A 21,868-nucleotide genomic window follows, 5' to 3' on the forward strand; every position below is an offset into this window, starting at 1 on the left:
TTTTTTATTGTACAAGTACGTCCATAAATAGTTCAAACAAACTGTTGTATTGAATTTTTGGAATTCCAAAAGAGGGAACCCCTGCGTCTATATCATGGAACATTTGATATAGGTGGGTTTAGTAAATCAGGTAAATCAGGTAACAATTAAGAATTAGTCCTGTTGTTGGTAAAACGCATCCCTGTGATATCATTTACTATTCAAATTCAGCCCTACATGATGTAATGCCACATAACTAAACATAACATGGTCATGGAATTAATTTTTTATGCTTGGTTGAGAGAACAATTACCAATAAACTTATTTGACTTCACACAATCTCAGAAGCCTACTTTTTACTGTGTAGTACTACTTTGCAAAGAGATTATATTGTTCTTGTTACTAATGCCACAATCAATCTATGACCCATAATTGATCCAAATTGATCCAGATTAATCGGATTCCTTATGTTTTGTATCTATATTTTTAATTGGAAATTTAGTAAATGAAGATCCAAATTTGGAATAAATGGATTATATTTAATCATGAAAAAAGATTTGTGTCACACCTATTCAAATGACGGCCAAGTTTTTTCGAAAAATATTAATATTAATTAATTTAAATATTATTATTTAGAAGTACATTGAATAAAATAGGTAATACATACTAGTATACAGAATTTTCATTTGTCTCTTTCATACATTTTGATATACTTGCTAAAAAAATCATCATAATCACAGTTAATAACATAAAATAAAGCACTATATAAACTATAACTATAAAACTAATGTGTGAAAAAACTACCGTAATTTAGGCACAAAACGTAACACCTTAAACAAAAAACAATACAAGAAAAGCTAGCACGGGTATATAGGAGAAAATCAATTGTTGACACCTCAGCCTCTATTCTGACCTAGCTTTCTTAGATTGATCTATTCAAGAATTCAAGAAAGAAAAACAAGAGAAGAAGAAGAAACTTCGCCACCCATTTTATTGGTCCTTTATAAAACTTCTCCGGGGAATGGACAAGTTACGTTATGATAATTTTATTTTCATTTATTTAATACGCTATTAATGACGTAAACGTACATATATCTTTTGTAAAGTAATATCTTTGACATTTATTTTAATATAATTTGCTACCAATCATATTCACCATTAATCACAAACACAGGACTAAAAAATGCAGTATAACGGAGCTAAATAAAATCAGCTAGACACATTTTAATTCACCAGTCACTTGTAAGCTATTAGGGGTTATAGTGGCTGGCTGGCGCCAGCGTGGGGATTACGTGATTGCGATGCAGCGCTGAAAAGCTGAATATGTTCAACTTCTGATTGCGACTACTAAACACTAGCCCGCTGGCATTCATCAGTCGCTGGTAATGCTTGCTGACAATGATCGCGTTCAGCGGACGAAACCATTGTGCAACTGTTGTATAACCCTAGCGGAATCGTTCGATGACACATACGCTACAAACTCAACACGCTCCGGAGCGGACGCCATGTTTCGGAGCACTTTTAATATGTGCTACTAGGTAGCGGTAGCGGAGGAGAAAATTTATTGAATCGATTGTTCTGTAACTCTTGTTAAGTTCAATGAAAGCAACCAAAATAGCCTCTATTTCGAAAATATATCCGTCATAAACTAACAAGACACATAAAAAAAGAAGTGTTGACAGCGAACGCTCAACATGTTCCCGATTGTAACCGTTACCGATAGGTAGTAATAGCGCTATATCCTACGTCCGCTGAATGTGACCAATATTATCAGCAGCAGCTAGAGAGAAGCGGCTGCTAAACAGTCTTGTGTGATCGCGGCTTCAAACCAAAAATACGAATCCGTACTATTGACTTTATTTCGAATACGTAGTTGTACTGAATAATATTCGGATGCATACATATTTGAACTCAATAAATACTTCAATTTTATTCTTATATCACTTTTGACTTCAATCAGAATAGACTATTGTCAGATGACTATCTAATGGTGCATCTTCTCGAGAAGTGTTCTTTGAAAGGTGAAGACGTTAACTTGTCGCAGAGTATCTTCAAACTTAAAGCTATACTAATATCCTTGCTTAAAGCTTCTTTGCACACAATTTGATACCATTTAGATTTATTATCACATTTAATTCTCTGTCATTTGCCAAAATTTACATAATTTAGTTTAAAATAAACGAATAGTTTTTAGACTATCATCAGATAGAATAACCACACTGTAGTATATTCTCAACATTATATAAAGTGTATTATTTCAAATACTAGAAATCACTTTTTCATTATGCTTCAATTACTCAAGTCGATCGTTGCAGAGGCATCTATAGACACTTATTAAGATTGCGTAGTTGCCATAGAAGTATTCTATAATAGTGAGAAAATTAAAAATACTTTTTTAATCCATGGTAATAATGTATACACACTAGACTTTACTATAATACTTGAATACTGAAGTTGGTATTACCTTATAAAAATGAATATTATAATGAATAATTCAATTAATACCCAAAGATTTTGAAGATCTACCAAATTTTGATCAGGTCAACGACACAATGATTGTTGCTGGTCTGGCTTTGCTTCTAATCGAAGTTCTTCCAGTTGCGATTTTATCTGTCAACAAAACGTTTGCGCTAACGCAGCTATGTGAAGACAGGAATATTCCGACTGGCCATTGCCAGATTTCTATCAAAATCGGTGAACTTGATATAATAATAGAGCTCACATACTCTGAGCTACATTTGAGTTTTGACGTATTTAATAGCTATTCGTATATAAGATAGTTAAAATAAAATTGAACATGAAATATTACAGAAAGAATATTCTAGACAACAAAAATGTATTGAAATAAAGCTTTGGATATTTAATTCTGAACAAAACATAATCTTTCAAATTCATATCTCTTCAAAACCAATAGGCTAAGGCTATTTATTTTTGTTTGATAACACTCGGTTAATAATTGCGTTATAAATAAGATATAAGTTTGGAGAAAATGAAATCTCATCAAAATTCTCATTATTTGTATTGCTATCAATTATTTAAAACAAAAAAATATAATCGCAACAAAACAGGCTGATCCTTCACCATAGCAGGAAATTTAAATCAATATCCGATTATATTTTTAAAAGTGTGGACTCGGCAACAGTGTCTTGTCTCATGGCTCCCTTTTTGATCCCCTCCACTACGTGTTCTGTCACGGATATTGTTGGGTGGTGTTCTACATAATAAACATTAATGTTGGTTTCCTGTGAACTTTTAATTAATAAATTGATATGCGGTTGAAGTTATTTGTAAACATAAAATCTTATTTATAATGTATCGACCAAATGTAAATCATAGTGTAAAATGATTGTGAACTAATAATTAACGATCCCGGTGTGAATGTTTGTTCTGTAATGGGGATGGGCTATACCTTTGTTTATATTGTTTTTGCTATATGCGAAATATTCGCTCAAGATTCTACAACAGATTACTCAACTACTATTAATAATTTCGAATCAGATTATAAGAAAATTTTAAGCAATTCTACCAATAATGTAACTGTTACAGTCCCAGATAAGCCGAGAAACTTAACCATTTTGGACTATACTTCTAACAGCATATATTTACAATGGGCTAATCCTCTGAAAAAGAATGGAGTTATTGAGGGTTACAGAGTATATTACATGAATAACAACTTTACTGAAGTTCAACCTGATAAAATACCCTACAATGAACCATTAATTTACTACAATTTAACTAGACTGAGTAAGTATAAATTGTATTATTTCATTTATAAGCTTTTTCAGGAGACCTTCAAAAATGAAAAGTGAGGTAATCCTCAAATTATAACACATTCTGATCAACATTTATGCAAAGTAAATGGCATATTTTACTAAAAACTAGACAGCTTATTTGACGTCAATTTATTTTGTATATGATCATAATTTCATGTTGCTATATTTTGTTAATGAAAACCTCATCGTTCTATAAGATTCCTCTCCTTTACAAATCAATCATTTGAAAGTTCAGTAAAACATTGATAAACTAAACACGACCTCATTGAACTCATAACCTAAAAAAGCTATTGCTTCATTTCTGAAAAAAAATAATTTTATAACAAAAAAGATATTTCCTCACATGTTTCTACAAATAAGTCTATTGGAATTGGTTTATTCTGAAACAAAATAAAGGAAAACGATAAGAGACAACAAAATATGTAAAGTAAATATTGTGTAAATAATGATTTTATATTTAACACTGTTTTTGCTAATACTAATTATTTCAATATTTGATTACCCCTGAATATGATAATATGGTTATTCATGGTAATGTCAGTCAATCAGTCAAAAAGTGCTAATGTTATGGAAGTGTGTGCAATGAGAAATAAAACACTAACTTTGCTATTCTTTAATGACAATAAAATGCTGTTTTACTGTATAAGGTAGTAGAGACATTATTTAATAGATAAATTGATTATTAAATATGCATATATTTAACAAGCAACATGGTCTTTTTTTATAAGCAGACCAAACTAAGTTTTTCTAAATATGATAAATCTATTATTACCTGCAATTTATTTATTCAGTTACTATGAAATGGATAATGGATAATATACCTAGATGATTCAATAGTTTTTAGATAGGGACTTCATTTTGGAATTCTTAATTTTTTATTCATGTTACATTTCTATTTATAAAAATGATTATGAGTGCTGTGTCAAATAATTCAATGAAGACCTGTCATTATTAGTATAATATAATTATGGTATAGTAATAGCAGGGTTTTATATTAGCAAATGATTTCTCAAAAAGTAGTATCTATTATAGAATACATTACAAATTATGCTTAATAATTGATCTCGAGTGCCAAATGTTGTCATTGTTTTATAACTCAAATGAATATTTTGTATTTAGACTCAAAATACTTGAATTTTAGCCAAATTGCATTAAATCTATTTTATGGGCTAAACATATAGTTATGAAATTAAATTAGTTATGTTATTGAGTAGTATTTATAAAATATGTATTTTACAAGATACATAATGTGTTTATACAAAAGTTTTGAATATAACATTTGTCAAGTGCAAAATATATACAATTTTACCTAATTTATATATCAGCCAACCCTTTAGTTCATTATAAAATTATCAAAAAAAACACCAAAATGATTCAAAATCTAATACAGAAAACCATCAATGTTTCACATATTTTATCTGAAAAGAATAACTTTATATTATCAATTTACTAGAGATAAAAAAGTGGTCTACAAAACTTCCATTCATTCAATTTTGGCTCAACCTTCATCAAGGAATCCTTCATTGTTGACATGTGTATTAATTTATTCTGTAATTAAACACATTACCTATTGAATGTCACTATATATTTTATTGCTTATAACTTAGCTTAAGCATAAAATTAATAGTAATGAGAAAATTGTACATTATGACTTTCTTCTTTTTAATTCATGCTCAACAATAATAATTTTCATTAAAATTTCAGGCTCATAACATTTTGTAAAAAAAATCAGTTAGTTAGATTTTTATATTTGTACAATATATGAAATTGTTTAGCATTTGTTAGTTGTAGTTTTTATGTAAAATATAAACAATTGAATAATGTTCAACCAATAAATAAAATACAAATTTATTTCATTATATATGTCGAGTTGTATTTTTTTTTAGAACCTATGACTGAATACACAATTTTTGTGAAAGCTTTTACACAAAAGCATGAAGGCTACTCTTCAGACTCTCAAATAGCTGTTACAGATATAAGTGGCCCGAGCCCTCCAAAGATTCTAAACTTGTCTTGCCAGGCTAATGAGACCATTTACATACAGTGGGAGAGACCTTCTAGTTTTTACTACTCAATAGACTATTACTATGTATATATAAATTTAGGAAATACACTTTATGATAACATAACCATTCCAACTACTAAGGACCATTTAGAAACAACAGTAAGTATTGAATTTCAGTCTTCTGGCACAATGATTCCTTAAACATAGCAAATATTACATCATACTAAATACATGGTTTACTACCCTTATGGCAATACTCACAATTATGCTATTTATCTTCTATCTCTGATGACAAAACTTTGTTATTAAAATGTCCTTCAGATATTGAGTGTTTTCTAGTGATACTATGAATATCACCAATGATTCCAGAAATTCCAAATTTATAAATAGCTTCAGTTCAATATCAATTTGCTGTAATATTCCCAACGTATCATAGAAAAAATGTTTCAGTATACTCGAAAAAATGTTACTCCAAATGCAGACTACAAAATACAAATCCAAGCTTCAACTAGAAGCAACCGAACACACCGACTAGTAATGGGAAAGATGTCAGTTCCATCACATATTTATATCTCTAGAAACTGTGATAAAGTTGTTGATTACTTGTCTCATACTACGAACGAACTAGGAGCTGGTATACTAGCAGGAGTTCTTTGTGCATCACTGGCTTTACTGGTAGCAGGCTTAGGATTTCTTATTTGGAGGTAAGTTTTTGTAAATAATTTTTCAGCATATAGCTTCTGATAATTGTTCTAAAAAGCAATAAGTTCTATTCTGCATAATATTTCACTTGATTATTATTATCTACAACCCTTTGAAAGTAAAAAATTTATAAGCTTAGCTCAGATGATTGATTATACAACCATTTACAATTAACTTTAAAAAATATGTTAAACTGAAAGATTTTTGGATCGTAGCTGTAATAGATAAATAATATTCTTTAATTAAGTACTATTTATCCAGTGGTACCCTATAGCAGTCATTTGCGGCAACGTTAATTAACTATAAGATATTATTCTTTTAAATGAATCAAGGTATGCAAATCTGAATTTTAATACCTTTATTTAAAAAAAAAAAGAAGAAAAAGTTTGATCAGGCAAGAGCTTGAATAATCTAGATAAAAACATGGAAATCTTAAATTCTATATAAGCATTTTAATAGATTTTATGAATCTTGTGTTGCCATCAATTTACTGCAAATGTAAAATGTTATTAACTGTTTGATTTCAGGTATTCTCTTACCTGGCTTACATTTGGTAGGGAATTATATATAAAAAAATACTCATTTATTTGTTATTGATATTTATGAGTAAAATGATAGGTCCCTACAAGTCCCTTTTTCCATGTTTTATCTGTAAAGTCCCTTTTTTTGAAAATGTTGTGTGCTAAAAGCCCTGTAGTTGGAAAGAACATAATTATAAAATTTGGAGAATATATTGAGAAAATTTCATTTTTGATCTAAAGAGTGTTACTTTTTTATTTTTCCATGTTTTTGAATTTGTTCATGGCCTGTCAGAAAAATATAGGTGCTTCAAAAAATAGCTTGCAATATTTTGAATCATCTTATCCTGCAAAGGCAACATTTGATATTAAAGTAAACAATTATTCAAATTCAAATATTCACTACAAGGCCTCAATTCTGAGTAGTCTGTTTTTCTTCTTACAAATAGAATCAAATTATTTGTTCAGCAATACCTTAACAAAATGATATAACTATAAAGCTGTATTAAAGTTTTAGTTCATTCAATGAATGAAAAAACCTATCAACTATATTTAGGATGTTGGATATTTATTAACCTTAGAATAATATGAATTCATGTTAAGAAAGGTGTTTGAAATTACATTGTGATATTGTTTTCTTGGAATTAGTATTTTTATTTAAAAACTAATTTCCAAATACTCTGTAGTCATTTTTAGTAGATCGGGGTAAAACAGTATATAATCAAAAAAATATATTTATTTGTCTTGTATATAATCCAAAATTGAACGTTGTAGAATTTGTATTTCATATATTTATTTTAAGTTGAATATTACATTTCTATGTGATATGTGATTGTAGTATGACTAAAAAAATAAAATATTAATCTCATATCGTAATATTATAGTTATGTAAAACTCAACTGCCACGATTCTATAATACAATTTATAACTGTCAATTGTATGTTTATATATTAAAATGAAGGCAAGGTGTGTGGTTTGAATTGATTCTCTCTGTTGTATTTTAATTTGTCAGCTTTATATGATTTTAATATTAGGACTCAAATACGAGCAACAGACTTCTTAATTAAATTGGAGGAGCAGATTATCAAATCATATAAATATAGTATAGAGGTTCTGCTCCGAGAGCGGAAATATAGAGCATATCGGCCCCAAATCCTTAACAGTGTGTGCCACCTGCTTACTGAAAGTAACAAATAAGGATAGTCATCATAATTCCCACCTTATCAATGTCAATGGATACAGCAACAGTTTTAATCTTATCAGTTCTATGAACATATCCTTATCTTCTTATCTTAAAACAAAACAATCAATTAATCAGGGCTAATAAAGTATTAGGCAGATAACATCCCTTTACTATACATAAGTATAAAATGCAAGCAGTGAGAACGATATTGCAAAAAAACTTAATAGAGATATACGAAAGAATCAGGTAAATTTTACATATGCATATTTTTTGAATGAATAGGAAATAACTTGAAGCAATAAAAAATGTTTATTCAATATTATATCATTGGTATTTATGACGTGTTTTATGTTCATGACAAATTATTTCACGGATTAAGATTTTTAACAGTGATTTTATATTTTCCCCACATTTAAATATCTATCGTTATTATTTGTTGGATGTTCTCACAGAAGTCGAAAATTAATCTCATACACCTGTTTTGGAAATGTTGAAAAGATTAAGGTAAAATAAAAATTGAAGATTCGAACGTAGGATTTTCAGCTCTCTTTGGTATTTTAATACAATATTTCACTTTTAAAATACAGTTAATTATTTAATTTATTTTCCAGAAAATGTTTTCGTGCTCCATATTACTACTTAGACAATCCTCAATGCTCTGCTGCAGCTTTAGACTGGAATATTACCCCTGAACCTACTGCTGATTACACTGGACCAATACCAGTATCACTTTTCAGCAGGCACGTACAAGAACTACATGCTGATGGTGATATCGGATTCAGCAAAGAATATGAAAGCATTCAGAACGAAGCATCTAATGAAATTAACAGCTCTGAACATTCACAGCATCCAGACAACAAACCGAAGAATAGATATTTGAATATAATTGCTTGTAAGTATCACATTAAATCATTGTTCTAATTTGTATTGAATCTGTTGTCGGTGTAGATCAACATATTCTGTAAATGCCGCTTGACATGATACAATACAACGTGCAATGCATAGCAAAACGCAATATTTCTCGATAAAAAGCATGTGCAAATGAAGTTCATCTGATTGTTTCATTCAAGATTTTGACATTATTGGTTTTGTGCCATTTTTGTTGCGTGCAAGTTGAAATCTGGTTACTTTTGGCTTAATAGGTCAGCTGAATTTCGTGAAACAGCTTTGTTATTTTCATTGTTAAACTAGGTACAAAATGTTAGATAAAATTTGAGGTTAGGAATTTGTTTACATCTACTGTTTACAGAGACTTGCATGCAATTTCTTGTACATTGTATTGCATTATGTCAAACGGCTTTAAGTTATACATTTATGTTTGACTGAACTATCAATATTTTTAATCTTTTACTTGTAAAAACGTCACCACGACATTAAATCTATATACTTTATATTTGATTCAGGAGTTTATTACTGTTGGTAACTATAAACTTCTCTCCTATTGTTGTCACTTTGTCAAAGTGTCATAATGTCTTATAACCTTACATTGTTATAATTGTTTAGGAAGAATATTTAAATTGTTTGACATCCATTCTATTAGTCACCACTATCTTTCAAACTCTATATAATCAATGCCAAACAAATTTAATGAAAAGAAATTGCACAAGCTCTAGTAGAGTTTAGGCAAATACTTATAATCGTTTTTCGGCTCAAAAAAGGTTTCTGGACAAAAAAATTCAGTTCTTTGATATTGCAGAGTTGTGGAGATAGCCTTCTTTGCTCCATTCTCCTATATTATATTAATATTCCAAATTTACCATTGCTGTAACCTCCTAAATTATGGTACAGCTAACAGAACAAGAAAATGCCAATGGGCTAAAACCAAAGTATTTGGAAAAAAAAGAACTAAGGAGTAAATAGGGTACTTGCATTTTTTAAAAAGTATTCATTGTTTTGCTTATGTTATAAGTTCTTGATATGAAATAATGTTAGAAAGTAAAATATTTAATAAAAAGTGAAAAAATAATATCTAAATATTCCATTAAAAATCGCAAAAATGTCAAATTTTTACGACATATGAAAACGATACTTGGTTTTCAGTTGTGACGTCATAGGTTCAATATAAACATTGAGCAGTTATAATTCAGTTTTTATTTATCAGTTACGTATAAATGAAACATTTTTCTATATATAAGAATAAAGTGAATAAACCTTTTATAGGTTAAGCTCTTACGTTATTAAATAATCACGTTAAAAATTAAAAGCATAATAATTTTAATTTCTACAAAATATTGAAATAAGTTAAATTTGAATCTTACTTACATTAAAATGATCTGGCAGAATCGTCAAAACGACCAACACTTCCAAACCATTTTTGTTATATATTCGAATTTCTTGGCATCATAAAAAACTTCAACAGGTGTTTTAGTCGAGGTATTTTTACATCCTGGCGCAAAACTCGATTTATATACCATTTTTCAGATTAATCAAGTTTAATAATAACGCTTATTTTAGAATAATTGACAGAATAACTGTCGTATTGGCTTTGTATCATATGTTAAGAATTTATTTTATATATATATATATATATATATATATATATATATATATGACGTTACACAATGAGGCGGCCGCACTGAAATGTTTAAACTACCTACAAATTTTTTTTAATTTTCATTCATTTTTTTGTCTATAAATATTGAACAAAGAATAGAAAAAATATAATAGAAGTTGTATATAGACTATCCAAAACTATTTTTTCTCAAACCATGCAAGTACCCTAGTAAACATGTTGGATACCGCATAATTTGACAATCGCTAAAAAAACTCATGCTGAAAAACTTCAATGAATGTGCTTCAAAAGACGTCTATAAGATCGCGACAGGCGACGAATCATGGTTATATGAACCTGAAACTAAACAACAACCGACTGTATAGGCCTTTTAAGACGAGTATTTTTAATAAAAGCTCTTAGGTTGCTTCACTTTTTTCGGCCATTCCCAAAATTATCATCATATTTCAAGCAATCTACACAAAACTTTGAACAAACATAAACCTAAACCACATGAACCACATTCAGTTTTTGAATTTTTCACAAACAGATGGACAGAACTTTGTTTTATATATAGTTATTATCACACTTGTTTGTAGACGATCACTCCCGTGTCCACTTACTGACAATGAAAGGCCAGAAGATTTCCACTTACATTAATGCTAATTACATCGATGGATTCCAAATGAACAGAGCGTACATTGGAACACAAGGACCTCTACCTTCAACTTTCGACTGTTTCTGGAGAATGGTGTGGGAACAAAGAGTTACCATTATTGTGATGATTACCAACCTGGTTGAAAGAGGACGGGTAAATTTGTATTTATTTCATTTAGTATAGAGTTATGCAATTTTTATGTGGTAACAAATTTTGTGCAACAATTGCTGCTTACATTATTTGATTCTTAATTTTAGGTTGCCTTGAGCATAGAAATTAAGAAATTTCGACTATAACTCACCTAATTTACAAATACAACACATACTAAAAGCCGAAAATTGAATTTGAGGCACACATCTAAATTAAGTGTATCTGATCCAAATTTATTACATGAATTGACATCTTTCAACATTCTGATAAACTTATATCTAATATTATGTAATAATTTCTTGTCTATTGCTTCTTTTATTTTGTTACATTACCATTTAAATATATTCTTTACATAACTGCTTTAATTGTTCAGAAGAGCAATTTAACCAACTGTCAAAATGAGTGTAATAATTGTTCCATACAGCAATCTAACAAACTGTCAAAATGAGCTGATACTCCTTTAAAAATGGCCGCCGTGGGGCAAGCAAATGATTTTGCCATAAGCTTCTGTGTGTAGATTTACTTGCTTTGTGAAGTCGTTCCTTGGTTTTTAGACCTCATTATTTTCAGTTTTACTACGAAAGGCCTTCTTAAAGAAGTGCGAAATTTCCTCCTGTGAATTTGGTGTTTTTTTTTCCGACTATGCAGTGTTAGATCACAACTACTTCCAGTACCCGTTGAAATTAAGGCCTGGCATAACAATATTTAGTTAGTTCGTTGATTTGAATCAAATATATGAGGTATAAAACACCTATAACTTTGAACATTCAGAGAGCACCTACAGGATTTCTATTACATTCTTATTCGTTTATATTATCACTAAACAAATATAACACAGATCTAAACGAGTTTTAATTATTCATTGAAAATTTCATTTAAGCTGGGAAGAATTTTGCTGTGTAGTAAACTGTAGTACTATTTTGAAAAGTGACCCTTAACTTCACTTTGTACTCAAGGGGGTAAAGATACAATTCTATTAGATGATATTGTTCCAGTTTCTACTGTCCTAATCAATCTCTGTCTCCCAATTGTACTAATCAGTTTCTTTATATTTTGTATCTGTTTCTAATTGGAAATTTGGTGGATAAAGGTCTACATTTTTTCGTGGAATAAATAGATTATCTTCAATCATGAAAAAAGATTTATGTCACAACTGTTTAAATGACGCCACAAGTTTTTTTGAAAAATATTAATACTTAAAAGAATATTGAATAAAATAGTATATACATATATATAGAACCTTTACTTGTTTTATTACATACATTTATATGTACTAAAAAATCATCTTCACAGTTAATAAAATAGGTATAAAATATACCACTATATAAACATATTTTATCACAGTCGTAGGCCAACTGCACCTAAAGTATTTTTCTTTATACCTTTTAGTTGCCGCTGAATCATCACTTTTTAATCTTAAAAAATACTCACTCATGTTTGAAAAACTCAACATTTAATATTTATACTTGAACGCAACAGTTAAAAGTAATGTCCAAAAAAACTATCGTAATTTAGGCAAAACAAACACAAACGTTCTAAATTTTGTATTTTGCTTAAAAGCTTACTTGCTGATTCAGTTTCAGCTTTATTAGTTCCACTGAAATAGATATAGAAGGTATCTATGAAGCCCTCTCAACGCCATAAAACAATAAAAACAACTCTCACCACAAAAAAAATCAGGAAAACCTAACAGGGGTACATACAGGAAAAAGGATTATGTACCCCACGGCCACTATTCTGACGTAGATCAGCTGAATTCTTAGATTGCTCTATTTGAAATATGCAATTTATTTATCATCAATTGTAATATTTTTCATGCAATTCTTAATATTTGTTGTTTTCAGAGGAAATGTGATATGTACTGGCCAAAAGAAGGTACTGAAACATATGGAGTCATTCAAGTGAAATTGGTTAAAGAAGATATTATGGCAACTTACACAGTTAGAACTCTTTCAATTCGCCACCTTAGAGTCAATGTAATTATATATAAGCTAATTAATTATGAAATTAAAATATAAGACGGAAATATTTTCTAGGTTAAGAATAAGAAAAATTCACTTGCTGAGAAACTTGTTTATCAATATCACTATACCAACTGGCCAGATCATGGTACACCAGATCATCCATTGCCTGTCATCCATTTTGTAAAGAAGTCATCTGCAGCCAATTCACAGGATAGTGGACCAATTGTTGTACATTGCAGGTAGTTACTTATTGTAGAACTTGTTGTTATTCAGTAATTTTGTTTTATTAGATTTATGATTTTCACATTTTATATGAAAATTTGTAGTGCTGGAGTTGGAAGAACAGGAACCTATATTGTGTTAGACGCCATGCTTAGGCAAATTAGAGCCAGAGGGGAGGTCAATATTTTTGGATTCTTAAAACACATTCGTGCACAACGAAATTTTTTGGTACAGACAGAAGAACAATACATTTTTATTCATGATGCATTAGTGGAAGCTATTGAATGTGGAGAAACTAACATTTGCAGAGAAACTTTTCCTAGATACGTATCTGTTCTTCAAAATACTAATACTGATGAAAAAGATGAATTATGGAAACCTCTTGATGTACAGTTCAGAGTACGTATTGAACCATTATTACACTTCAACAAGGTTTCTATTAATACAAAATCTAAAACATTTTGGTAGATACTGAAAGAAGAGAAATATGAAAATTCAAAAGTTTTGATAGACAGATTTTAAAAAATTAAAAAATTTTTGTTTCTAACATATTCTAATCTTCTAGTAAATATTCAATTGCATTATTTCTTACGAATTTGTCCCCACCATTCAGTGAAAAAAAAAATTAAATCAACTCACTCAGTCATGTAAATCTAAATGGATGAAAATATTCCATTCCACCCACATTCCATTTTTTTACAAATCATACAATATCAACACAAATTCTTCAGTGAAACATTTCATATTATAATAAATGTTCTCACATTATTTTCCTTTATTCACAGCTTGTCTTGTTTACTTCTGATTTTACCATTTTTTCGTTAATATTCTATATTTTCAAATCAAATAACTGTATAATACAATTTCAATTCAATCTATAATTATTTTGTGTATACATAGTGAAGTCATTTGTATAAAATAATTCTATTTTCTGTTTGAATGTTTGTAAAGAGTTATATAAAAATAGTTGAGACATGAACAGAATACAACCTAAAACTCCTCAGCAAAAATGTATATTTTCTATGTTTAAAGCAAGAAAATTACAACATAAATGTGAAATTAAAACGAATATAAAGTGGTATACTTATTAATTTAAACAATTATTGTGAAAAATACAGATATTTAACAAAAAATGTGTGGGAAGATTGAAAAAATTTCTAAAAATCAATTAAAGGGGTTATTTTAATAGCACACAATTCCTCCTCTGATATCAATTATAGCTTAATAGTGTCTGGGCCTATTTCTGATTTCCTTTTGAACAAGAGTTTTTATATTTTAATGAATCTAAGAAATAGCTCATGCCTCAATCATGATACAGATTAATGAAGTTCATAAGCGACTATCACATCCCAAAGATGCTCTAAGTTGTCTGTTTATTGAAGCATTGTTTATTTCTTTTTGATAGCGCCTTGCAAAATCTTGACGCGAAGCGTGGTGTAAAAATTGGACCTGATATGCTTCAGTCATTTACCCCAGACCTGGTTTTCTGCAGTTTTTTCCCGGCTCTTGGAACCTTACTAATGCTTTAGATATCACTGACTGTGCCATTTGTGAAAAGTTTTCTCCAGGCAATATAATAATTGCAGCCCCGCTCTTTGCAGGCAAGATTATGATTGAGTAAATGTAGCATGTTAAGTATAACAATAAAAAGTATTGATAAGTTTTCATAACTTTACTTTAGGTGGAAATATTGGTCAGTAACAAAACTGATCTCATCAAACAAGACTAAAGTTCTTTCTTTCTGTCCTTAATTATAGCCAAATAAAAAAGTATACGTCAATTTTGCTGGGGAGTGTATATACTTGGTTATTACCATTAGTTTATTATCAATTTTTTTATTTACAGTTGGTTACAAGTTTTGTTTGCAAAGATTTTCATCTAGTCTCTGCTAACAAACCCGTAAACCAGCCAAAGAATAGATGCGCAGTTATTTTACCAGTTGAAAGCTCCCGAGTTCATTTAACTCCAAAACCCGGTGAAGATGGCTCTGATTACATAAACGCTAGTTGGCTCCAAGGTTTCCACAGTCTTCGCGAATTTATCATCACTCAACATCCATTTAAACACACTGTACATGATTTCTGGCAGATGATCTGGGATCACAGCGCTCATCTAATTGTAATGATTAGTTTTATTGACAATTCCGAATATGAAGTATTCTGGCCAGTAGGTGATGAAATTATAGAAACGGATACATACACTTGCAAACAAACTAATGAGGTTACCACATCTACATACTATTTGAGAGAATTTCTAATGAAATCCGTTCAGGATGATTATGAAATACCAGTAAAAATGCTTCACTGTTTAAATTGGCCTCATCAGGTCTCTTCCATCAATGAGATGTACCATTTACCCAACTTTATCTTGGATATGCAGAAAATTCAGAATGGACCTATTGTTGTTGTTGATCGGTATGTAGATTTTAATGCGACGTTTTTAACAATAATTATCTACTAAAAATTTGTCAAATATATTGTAATGAAGTATAACACAAGGATCACAGAGTATACTGAGCACAATAAAACTTTCATTTGTAATCAAAATTTAACAACAAAATTAACATATCATCCAGATTTCTGAAAAACTTTTAATTTAAGGGTTGATACATTACTACAAATTTTTTGACACAAGACCACCACAAGGTAGAAGTTCTAATTTCATTTGTCTCCCGACTCATAAGGAAGCGTTACAGCGTTAGAGAACTTGAATTAGCAAATATAATCTTTTGTGTGGAAAAATTAAAATAATCCTATACTGGACAATAACTTTATAATACACACAGATAATCAAACAGTAATAACAATACTCTAGAATAAGTATAATAATGCGAGAATAGAGAGAGATTACTTATACTTATAAAATAGATTTAAATATAATGAAAAAAGAAACAGGTATACTTTTAGTAGAAGCAATGAAAAGAGATCTTACAGAAGACGAAAATAAAAAAAATATGAAGTAACTTTCAAAATAGTCAATGAAAGAGAATTATATGTAATAACCACAAACAAAAATAATAGAAGAGATACACATAAATAACAATTAAATAGGTAGAAGAAAATTACATATAATGTTCTAGGACAATTACATCAGCAAAAAGACAAAAAATGGAGGTAATGAAAACCTACCGATATTTTTCATGGCAAAAACATCATTAGAGACAGTAGCCATTGATTTTGGGTGAAATTTAGGGCATATCCTAGTGGTTAGAGACGTTTTTTAGAAATATACAGCCTCTATAAAAACTAATGCATTATAAAATTTTTGTACGTTCTGTTAAGACCCCCGGAGACAGTGTCTCATTGCCTGTGAATCATAAAATACCAGAATATAATAAGCAGTGAAGTGAAATAATTAATCCAATACAGGGTGGCAAAATTAAAACACTACAATTTGTTGTTATTTCATATTGTCAATATTATCACATAACGATTGACATTCAACGTTTTCTCGGCTAATAAGTCGAACATTACAATATATTAACATATTAAAACAGGTTTTGCATTCTATTAAAAAATTAATTCTCTGGCGGTTCAATAAATGTTGTTTTTCAACCAGCTTTTTGAACTATTTTTGTTTTTTCAAGTACTGTGCATAATGAGTAACAATAAGTAATTTTTTTCTAGTTTTGGAGGCACTGAAGCTGCAACCTTCTGTGCTTTGACTACTTTGAAAAAACACTTGATCTATGACAACAAAGTTGATGTGTATATGTATGCTAAATTATACCACAATAAAAGACCTGGAATTTGGATATCTAGTGATGACTACATGCGGCTTCATCTCTGTGTACAATCACTATGCAACCCTCCAGAACCAGGAATAACAGAAGTAACTCCCGACTTATATGCAATGGCCAATGGAACCATTAACAATGGATCAGTATCTACAGATTGTATCCGAATACCTCCAGAAGGTATGGAAGCAGATTCTGCTGTCCTTTAAAATGCTTTTACCATCTGTTTTCTCATACTTCATGTGTAGATTTGTAATATTAAACTGTCCATTGAGTGTATAAATCTTCCGTGTCTGCTGTTTGAATATCAATATGTTCCTAAATTGGATCAAACCATACTCATATATTATTAAATATTGCTATAGTGCGCATATCAATTTCTGTTAATATTTATATTATCCATTATATAACATATTTATTATTATTCACTTATGTTCTAGAAAATTCAAGCTGAAGTGCAATTTCAAAATAATATCATAAACATGAGCACATTTTTAAAGCTTCAAAATTTATATAATTTTTATTATAGAAATGGTTTGCTCAAAAACAGAATTTATATATAATTTCATGGTAGCGAGGTGCCGGAGTTTCTCATTTTCTTGTTTTGCTGGGATTGATTATCAATTTTTTTCTAATCCTTTATATAAGATAATAACAAAGAATAAAATTTACCAATACTGTACAAATGTAATAATATCTTTCTAGGGTGACCTGCCCAGTAAATGAACAGTTAGCAGAAGTTACTACTTCCCACTTCAAAAATTCGTTTCAAGGTCAAAATGCGACCAAATCTTTTTAAAAACTACTGTTTTGAATTAAGCAGTTCATCCTCTTGTCAGGAAAAAAAACGGGTCTTAATATTAGTTAAAACTGAAATTATACCCATTTCAATGAGAAAACAGAAATTTGCTAGTGAGTGAACAAAATCTTCCCTCCCAATGAACATCTCCCTCCAGTGAATGAACGATCAAAAAACTGTGGATTTTTCTCAAATAATCATCTGTTCTGCCTATTCATAAGGGTTTAAAAGCTGACTATGGTGCTTTATTCAGATTTATGACGAAATTTATTGGGCATTGGGCTCCGCTGACCAGTTGCCCTTATGCAATCTTCATTATTTCTTCACATTGTAGTCAAAATAAGTAACTCCGGTAAAAATTACTTTTTTCACGTGGTGGTGATCCAGGCAGGTAGGTAGGTATGTGAAAATCATAGAAGGTATCTAGGAAGGTAGATAGATACCCGGTTCGTTAAGAATGAACCACGCACCTACCTAGATAAGAAAGAAAAAGAGTAGTTTGGAACCTTTATTTATTTTTTTATCGTGAACAAAAAATGTTGTAGGAACTAGAAAGTTTCAAACTTGGTAACAGGTCAAGCTTCAAGCAAGGTAGGGAGGTAGTTATGTCCTTATAGGTAAATCATGTTTCAATTCTTTGAAGGCATTGCGGAAGGCACATTTGACGTTTTTTTAGTCTCTCGGCTTCTTTTCTTCGGCGATTTTTTCTTTTCTCTTTTCTTCTCTGATCTTGGCCCGTTCCCGTTCTTTTCTTCCACCTTTTTCTTCTTTGGCTTCATTTTCTCGCCATTCTGTTGAGGTAATGCAGAATGGGACAGAGGAACTTTTTCTCTGGTTGGATGAAGGATTGGCCTGCTGTTGGGCAGCTGGAGAACCTCAGCCAAACGGGTCGAGTGCTGGACCCGAGCTGGATTAGCACTACCTGAAGCATTTGAGGTGTTTGGTGCTGGACCTGCATGTCTTTGCTCTGTTGATGTTTCAACTCCTCGTTGACTAGAATCATCATCAGGTGCAGACACGTCTTCTACTTCATTCCCATTCTTCAACTTGTTCAATTTCATCATCACAGTCATCATTTTTTTCCATTTTTTTCATCTTCATTAGTTAAGCAAATACTTGGAACTTCAGGTGAAATGATTTTCGTCAAAACATCATTCTTCTTCATTTCATCAGTCTTTTTCATATCACATTTTGTCGTGTCAATAACATCAACTGCTGAAGAAATAGTTATTTGGTAATCAGGCATAATCATGGTCGACGAATCCCTTACTGCATCCTCCAAGCTATCAAGGCTTGCAAAAAGGTCCTCGTCGCACATGTCCGAGTAGACCCGGTCTACTTATAGGGGCTCAATTCCAATGGAAGAAGTCTCAGCCTGGGCGAGGGAGTTAAGTTTGGTTGCGGGTGGTTCTGCCTTAGTGGTCTTGAAGTAAGATGTTTTCCATAATACGAAAAGGTATTTCTGGGGCAAAGTTTCATTGGTACCTTCGGTTACATGCTGATGATATCGTTTTAAATCTTCGGAAATTGAGTGTTCGTTCAATCACTTTTTTGTGGTCATATAATCATCAATACTTGGTTTATATGGAGTAGCCGAAGAACCCTCATGACTGTTCTTCAAACTCTGCTCTTCTCGAACGATCTCTACCTCACGTTCTGGAATGCATTTTGAATAATTAATTTCGTTTTCATCTATTGGGTATAGGCCACATGTTCTAAATGCTGTCTTTATGACATCAGAGGAAACACCGTCAAATGCATTCTTGAATATTCCTGCAAAATTTTGCTTAGTTATCGCAATTCTCTGACTTTTGTACTTCCTCCCTCCACTTGATTTTAAGGGTCCGGAAAATCCCAACATCGCAGGGCTGGATGATATGGATCGCATTTGGGGGTAAGCAATAAATGAGAATTCCATTTCGAGCGCAATACTCAGCCAGCTCCATGTTAAAATGGCTTTTATCGCCTTCAAGAAATAAAACAACTGGAAGCGGAATGTCATTCCTTTCCAACCATGGCTGGAACATTTCAGTAATTTTGGCGAATAAGGTGTCGGATACCATCCAACCGGAATCAGACCGACCCCATCCCCAGTTTTCAGGAAGGTTTTGCAGGATGGCCGTTGGGACCCTCTTGTAAGGATACACCACCATTGGGGGTAAAGCTGTGCCATTCACGCAATAGGCAAATAGGACAGTGATGGATTCTTTTTCGCTGCCCTGTTTGATTTCGTACAAGTTCTTGAATCCTTTGGGGCTCAAAACCTTACCCGTATAAGGGCAGGTTTGGCACCCAGTCTCGTCACATTTAAAAATACGGCTGGGGTCGTCAAAAACGTCTAAACAATCGTTATCAGCAAAGTACTGGCGGAGTTGGCTGAACCAGTACATAATTGATCCCTTTGAAACCAGGGCTCTTGCCTTCGAAATGGCTTCAGTATTCAGTTTGTCCACATTCCGATGGCGCTTGAGAAAACTCTTCAACCATTTGGAACCAGGACGGTCATCCTTAAACATATGTCCTCACCGTGTAAAGGGAATCCCAATTTCGCCATATTAATACAATTCTTTGCTAGTGCAGCCTTTTCTTCCTTGATAAGAATGATCTCAGACCCCATTTTCCTTTCCAGTGGTATCTTGCCCGTTACTTTGTTGTGCCACGTCCCCTTGAGAATGCCGAATAAACGAGAAGCTTTGTTGAGTGACAGAACTCCACTTTTGACCTTCTCAACAGCCATCTGAAGATCCTCTTCAGAATATTTAAATCGATCATAGGAACGCCGAGGAGATTCGGAGTCGTCAGTTAGGCTATTTTCCCCTTTTTTGGTTGCTGATTTTTTGTAATAATGCTCTTCATCTTCGGAGTCATCAGTTTGACAGATCTGAAAATGGACAAGGCGTTACCTTTTTCGAGAAAGAATGACACCCAAGGTCAACATTATTGCATCTTTTTAGTGAAGGTAGGCTTTGTGTTCAAAATTCGTTCAATTTGAACCCCTGCCTCGTGAAAAAAAAATCCTACGTTCGTTGAAAAATGAGACATGCAGGTACCTAACCTAATTATTGCGAAAATCAGGGCGGGTTTTTGTTTGTTTCTAAAAACGCCTGAGCTAAATTTATTGTATGACCTTAAATTATTATTCTGCTGGACCTAAATTTATTAATATCCAACCAACTCTTAAGATTTGGGTTCAAACCCTCGAAAACGTTGTTAAGTCCTAATTAGGCTCTCACGAGATAGCGTGGTGTTCATTCCAAGGACGTAAAATACCTCGCTAAAAGAAAAGCTATCTTGAACGCCAGTAAATGAACACCCTATGTTTCAAGAGGCGCGACCCCTGTTCATTTACTGGAAGGACTCATCTCTTTAATCAATGCACGTTATTCCTCGAGCTTCTAAGACCCTATAGGAATTGAAAAAACCCAAGGCCAATCGGATAGGCGAGATAGTCGCTTTTTTCCAGGTCGTTTGGTGTATAATTTGAAGTTTAAAATTCTTGGAACGAAGTCAATGACCTCGCAGTCAGAAAACAATGACTAGCCTTTTCAGGCGTCTTTAACATCGCTCTTTCACCACTTGTAAACAGTATTCTAAGTTTCGATATCATAACCATGGACAAATTTTAACATTTCTTGAGTTTTTTTTTTTTCAACTTGAAACGGGATTTGATGTTAATGAGATATTTAAG

The 21,868-nt window shown here is 31.4% G+C and overlaps 1 protein-coding gene across 1 annotated transcript in view; it reads left to right on the forward strand.

Annotated features, from left to right (window-relative positions):
• LOC130450990 (tyrosine-protein phosphatase 99A) overlaps positions 1 to 21,868 on the forward strand; it is a 471,371-nt gene that overhangs the window by 445,616 nt on the left and 3,887 nt on the right. The window contains exons 7-16 of the mRNA XM_056789764.1: positions 3,526 to 3,723; positions 5,639 to 5,916; positions 6,208 to 6,461; positions 8,772 to 9,052; positions 11,251 to 11,462; positions 13,304 to 13,435; positions 13,496 to 13,662; positions 13,750 to 14,044; positions 15,491 to 16,059; positions 17,272 to 17,561. Of these exons, the coding sequence (XP_056645742.1) occupies positions 3,526 to 3,723; positions 5,639 to 5,916; positions 6,208 to 6,461; positions 8,772 to 9,052; positions 11,251 to 11,462; positions 13,304 to 13,435; positions 13,496 to 13,662; positions 13,750 to 14,044; positions 15,491 to 16,059; positions 17,272 to 17,561 (2,676 nt within the window). The remainder of the gene's footprint in view (positions 1 to 3,525; positions 3,724 to 5,638; positions 5,917 to 6,207; positions 6,462 to 8,771; positions 9,053 to 11,250; positions 11,463 to 13,303; positions 13,436 to 13,495; positions 13,663 to 13,749; positions 14,045 to 15,490; positions 16,060 to 17,271; positions 17,562 to 21,868) is intronic.

Source organism: Diorhabda sublineata, chromosome X, assembly GCF_026230105.1.
Source record: "Diorhabda sublineata isolate icDioSubl1.1 chromosome X, icDioSubl1.1, whole genome shotgun sequence".
NCBI lineage: Eukaryota > Metazoa > Arthropoda > Insecta > Coleoptera > Chrysomelidae > Diorhabda > Diorhabda sublineata.